At 41.1% G+C, this 6,076-nt stretch overlaps 1 protein-coding gene across 1 annotated transcript in view; it reads left to right on the top strand.

Moving 5' to 3' along the window:
- Window positions 1–4,989: 4,989 nt before the first annotated feature.
- The window catches only part of THEGL (theg spermatid protein like), a 51,090-nt gene continuing 50,003 nt past the window's right edge, over window positions 4,990–6,076 (top strand). The window contains exon 1 of the mRNA XM_011362671.2: window positions 4,990–5,440. Coding sequence (XP_011360973.1) covers window positions 4,990–5,440 — 451 coding nt within the window. The remainder of the gene's footprint in view (window positions 5,441–6,076) is intronic.

Below are 6,076 nucleotides of genomic sequence, written 5' to 3'. Positions count from 1 at the left end.
CTATAGGCAGTGAGCACACAATGCAATATATATACGTCTTACTGTTGAATTGTATACTTGAAATTTACTTGATTTTGTTAACCAGTGTCACCATAATAAAAACAAACAAACAAACAAACAAATAAGTGTTGCTCTCCCACAAAGCGATGAATCTGGCTTTGCAAGACTATTATGCCTATAATTAAAAAAAAAAACTGAAGAATTAGAAGATTTTGATGCAAATTCACCAGTGATACTGCAGTTTTTAACTTTAAAGATACAGCTAATGAGGATGTGAAAAACATTCATTCTCAAACCCTTCGTTGAGTAATATGACACATCTTTGGAGGACAATTTGGCAAAGTCTATGAAAAAACAATTTTAATCTATTTTAAACTTTACTTACAAATAATTTTTTAAACAAATTTAAAACATTTACTATGATCCCGCAAACCGATTTCTAAGATTCTATTGCACAAAAATATTTACACAAACATGGAAAGACACATATAAAAAGATATTCTTGGAAATAATGTAATAAATTTAAAATAAATGTAGTAATATAATAACGTAATAATGTAAAATAAATTTTTATCGATAGAGAAATAATTTTATAAATTATTAGAGTAACTCCATTAAATATAACAGCATGGGGCTAATTAAAAAATGAGAAAGATATATGTTGACCTGAAAATATGCTGTTAAGTTTAAAAGTAACTAACACATCTCATGCTCCCTCTTACCACAGCACCTCTGCAAAGTACATAATAGTTTCTTTCATTTAAAATGACATACGTGTGTGCATATATATATGTACATATATTAATTGTATATGTATATGATCTGCAAGTACACTAGTTTTAATGGTGACAATTTCTGAAACAACGGCATTGGCATATGGCTTGAGGGAATGGTGTGGGGGGCAGGCAGCTTTTACTTATCATTGTATCATCTTTGGTATTGTTTGAATTTTTAACAATAAATGGTTTTAACCTTTAAAAAAATAAAAAATAAAATAAAATTTAGAATCTCTGGAAAAATAAAAAGCCAAATTTGGTGAGGACAGCCTCTACCCAATGTTAGCACATAGCCTTCTCTATCAAACTTTGGGCTGAAATAGAACATAATTGAAATTAGGTGTGTATCTGCAAAATAATAATTGCTCTCGGAGAGATGAGATGTTAGAGTGTATGCCTTTAAAGTCACTTGCTTTCTCACAGTCAGAGCTGCAGGATAATTTTTAATAGTGTCATATCACAACAGACACTCGAGTGTCTAATAACAGGCCTTCTTTTGTCTGGTCTATGGAGGCTGGATCACACAATAATCTAGGATTTTCAGAAACCCTAGGATTGCCACTAACTGACCCCTGGACAAATCCCTTAAGCATCTCATGTCTTACTCGGGCTTCACTTTGGAAAAGGATTAAATCACGTACAGACAGCTTTCGGCCCTGAACTCTGATTCTATGAGGTATATTTTAATTATGTTTTCTGGGGTGGTGGGGGAGTACATAAGTTCCTGGATGCCTATTTCAAAGATGATGCCAAAAGCTTTCAAATAGGGAGTGGTATCTCTGTTCTCCCCCATTTAGCCTTGTTTTTCTCACATTTTGATTTTAGATTCTGCGTTTTGGCAAAAAATGTGTGGCTGATATTTTTCCTTCAGTGAACAGCTATTGTCTATGTAGTGGTCACTGCTTGATGCTGGGGATGATTAAAGTAGACTTGAGATGCTCTCAGGGTGTTATGGGAAGTACATGTCCCAGGAGTTTCTGGTGGAAATGGCACTCAGCCAAGACAGGTTGGAGTGTTGTCAAATAGGCTGTCTGGCTGGCGGTCTTCTCAACAGACCTCAGGGGGTGGCATTGATTACCTTGAAGAACTTACCAAAATCTAGCATTTGTTGCCAGCCTTCCAGGCTCAGGAATTAAGAGTAGATCTGTCTTTTCATTTACTCATTTAGTCAACATTTATTGAGCACCAACTGTGTACCAGAAAATGTGTCAGTTAAAAATGGTGACAGTTAAAAATGGTGACAGTTCAAGTTAGGTTTGTGTGTGCCAAAAAATGGGGATTTGGAGGGAGTGGTGCTCATCACACTGGGGAATCTGGATATGGTGAATTCATGGGTTCAAAGATAATAAAGCTTTCTCTATACCTCTTGGCCCTGCTAACCTCTACTTGGCTTCATCCTCAGATTCCCTTTGCAAGGAATTGCTGTCAGCACTAAGCATACAACATTCATATATAGCTCATTTGAGAATAAGATGGACCTTCTCTATTTAAAGCAACCATCCAGTAAATCTCATGGAGGGGTATTGATTGGTTCTGCCAGGGTCACATATTCATTCCTGAACCAATCCCTGTGGCCATTTTGCCCAGGCCAGGGAGGGGACAGGATTAGCCCCCTCAAGCCATATGGAAAGAGTTCCCCACAGAAAGGAGAAGTTCAACTTTTAGAAGAAGAGGAAAAGGATGCTAGGCAGGAAAACAACAGAAATAATGACAGCTATCCAGAGTCATTCGCTGTGCTTGGCACTGGGCATACACCAGCCACCAGGAGAGAGAATGTTGTTAAGGTACTTTTATTATAGCTGAGAAGGCACACACAAAAATAAAGAAGCAGACGAAATAATTATAAACAGTGTGGAAGCAAGGATCTGAGACAGAAAATAACGGCAGGAACATTTAAAAAAAAATTACTGTGGGATGGTAAGACCTCTGAGTGGGTGATGTTTAAGCTGAAAGAAAAGAGCAAGTATGTGAAATGGGGGAGAAGTAAACTCTGGGTATAGGAAGAAGCTGAAATGGGAATTTGCTTGACATGGAGAGAGAGACTGGAATGTAGACAGCTAGGACATCGCAGCCCACAGTAGACTGGAGAAAGGGGCAAGGACTAGGTCATGTACCAGGCACCTTATGGTGCAAAGCCTGGGATTTATTCTAAACAGTTTGGAGTGTCATGATTGGAGGTTGGCTAAGTCAGAACACCAGTTGGGAAAGCACAGCAGAATCCAGAGAGATAATGGTGACATGGACTGGCATGGTGATGGGAGATAAAAAGAAACGGATGGATTAAAAACATATTTGAAGAATGAACTTGAGTTGCTGATGCATTGGAGGCAGGGAGTTGGAGTAAGGGAAAGAAAGAATCAAGATTGATTCCTAAATTTCTAAATTCCTAAATATCTCCTAAGGAAGACATAAGTCAGATTCTTAAAGTCAGTGTATAAAATCAGAATGATGTGGACCAGAATTCATTCTGTGATCTTAATCTCTCCCAGTAAGCAGACTCCCTAAGAAGCTGGGTCATGTCAGAGAGTTGCCTAGTGAACATGGATCTATTGATGTATACTGGAATTGGGCCACACATCTGTCTCAAGAGGGCCTGGGGAACCAGCTGTAACATTTGCAGTGTGTTGGCTTCGGTTCCTCTCCCCTCTGCAGTTTTGAACAGGCACAGTCACTAGGATATAAAGATATGTATACAGAAGGGATATCCTTCTGTATATCCATTGTGGACTGAAGCTCCTCTTCTGAATGACATGTTCTTTAGATATTTGAAGGCATTTCATTTACTGATTTAGGGGCCATACTGCCTCTCAAAGGAGAATTTATATAACTCTTCCACAATTGTTTACATGTTGAGCTAAAACTCTCTGAGGATAGCTTTATTTCTCCTTTTCCCAACTTTTTCGAGTACTTCTTGAATTTTTGATACAGTGCTGCACATGTTTATTTCAAAGTGTGTCTGAAGGAGCAGATTTCTGATTCATATATATGTCACTTTCTCCTAGTTTCATTCCAGGAAAAATTCACAATCCAAAATGTGTCTCTTTTAACTTTTTGCACCTATGAGACATAGTATATCAAAGGAGTACCCAGTAACATGCCAAAGGTGTTCTTGGGTTTACATACACTTGGATAGATGACTTATTCCAACATCTCTAGTCCCTTCTTTCAAAAATAAACACATCACTGAAACTCCACCACTTCTGTTGTCCTCTACGGTGTCGTCATGGCCACGAAATTAGCTGAAAGCATTCCTCAGAGACTGAGAGAGGTTCAGACCACTCACTTTTTTTTTTTTTTTTAAAGATCTCTTGGTATAATAATGATTTTTTTAAAGGGAGGGGGTTGCCAAAAACAGGATTATAAAAATTCTGATATATTGTATTTAAAAGATATCACATATAACAAATTAATGTTATCAATACATACGCGCAACAAATATATCATACTAAAAGTTGTGCTGTTCACAATTACAGGGTTTATAAAAATAATTATTTATAATTCACTTCAGTAGACATTATGAGACACAAGTTGTAGACGACTATATATTTTTTAGTCCTTTCCGCGTTTCTTTGTGACTGTGTAGAACTTCATGTGGAGATAAATTAAAAAAAATCTAAAACTGAGACTTTTTCTGAATGTTAAGCTTGGACCGAATGTTAAGCGTCGCCCTACTCCCACTACCCTCATTCCTATTGCTGTCTCAGTGATGGAAGGCCTTAGAATATTGTCCATCTCAGTATCCGCTTCGAGCATGATTAGGCTACCATAGTCTATGGAGAGCCTGTGCCAGGGAACCTAACAGACCTGGCTCTGCTGTCTGAATGGTGCTGTAACTAGACTGGAAGCTAGTACGTTCTACCCCAGGGCCTCGGCAACGGAGAACGCGTGAAACTACTAGCCCTTGGCACTGGTCAGTAGCGCGCCCCGTGTCTTTGTGGACACGCTTCTCTGGCTCTTCCCTCTTTGAGGGCTGGGCGCGCTTGTGGGCCCCTGGTGCGCATCGCGTTGCCTTGGCAACCGGAGACTGTGAAGAGAGGGGGGCCAGGGCGGGGCTTATCCCGCTGGGGCTCCATCGCGTGGGGGTGGGAGGGCCGTCTGGGGCAGGTAAAGGTTGTGCTCCCCATCCCCCTCCCATCGCGCAGAAGGCCAACAGCGCCCCGGCGGTGGGCAGCCAGGGTGGGCGCCCCGCGAAGCCGGAGTTTCCTGGGCATTCATGGAGAACCAAGAGTTTTCAGGTTCATCCGAGCTGTCGGATGGGCATGATACGACAGAAACATCCGCTCGCTCTGAAGCCCTCCTGACTCCCTTAGTAACCAGGATCTTCAACGTGCGCGACAAACCGTTGGAGCCCAAGAAGCCGGAGGAAGTAGACCAAGGCCAGCGAGAGATCCCCGAGCCCTACGACCACTATGAGCCTTGCAGACTCTCTGAATCCCACACGCCTTATGTGGTCTACGAACCCTATCAGTCCTACGAAATCTCTGAGCTCCACGCTTCCCACGCAGCCCGCAAGCTCCTCGCTCCCTGTGAGCACCATGGGTACCATGCTCCGTGTAAGCCCCACAAGCCCCACGAAGCCGAGCTGTTTCCCAGCGCTAAGGTGATGACCTCCCCATCTCTGGTGACCAGAATCCCACCTCGGATTCCATTGTCTACCCTGAACGGTAGGTGATGGGGACCCTCTGAGGCACTGAGCAACCACTCCCTACCTAAAACTGGGGGTCTTAATGTGAAGATTTGCATGCAAGAGCCCACTTTGTTTTAAAAGAAGAGAACTCTTGTGTCATTCAATTGCTGCCTTGCAGTCACCTATCTTTGGACCTCAAGGGAATCTGATAGGAAATGGAGACTAGCAATGAGAGAAACTTAATCTCTTCACTCTCTCCTCTTTTCACCGACGATCTCCTAGCTGACCTTGATTATCCATTGTCATTTCTTTTTGAAGCCCTTCTTAATTTTTCTCTACAGTTAGTCCTTGCATTCCTCTGCGTTGCCACTTTAAACATTACTTCTATTATAGTGCTTAAAATTTTGTATTTCATCATTATCTGTCTCCACAACTAAAGGGAGGAATCCTTGAAAATTTTTTTGTCGGTATTTGGCACAGAGTGGCACTCGAGAAATGCTATTCTATTGTTAAAGTTGTAGTAACAACATATTAATTGAGCAAGCATTTGAAGAGTACATTTACTAAGTGCTTACTATATGCTCAGTCCTCACCAAGTTTACAGGGTAACAGGGCTGATGGGACTTAGATATGAATATCTTTTGCTCTGACCGCACCAGCTCATCTCTGACCT

The sequence above is a fragment of the Pteropus vampyrus genome, unplaced genomic scaffold, assembly GCF_000151845.1.
Source record: "Pteropus vampyrus isolate Shadow unplaced genomic scaffold, Pvam_2.0 Scaffold77, whole genome shotgun sequence".
In the NCBI taxonomy this organism is placed as follows: Eukaryota; Metazoa; Chordata; class Mammalia; order Chiroptera; family Pteropodidae; genus Pteropus; species Pteropus vampyrus.
Note: the sequence above shows the minus strand (reverse complement) of the source record. Positions and strands in the feature narration are given on the sequence as shown.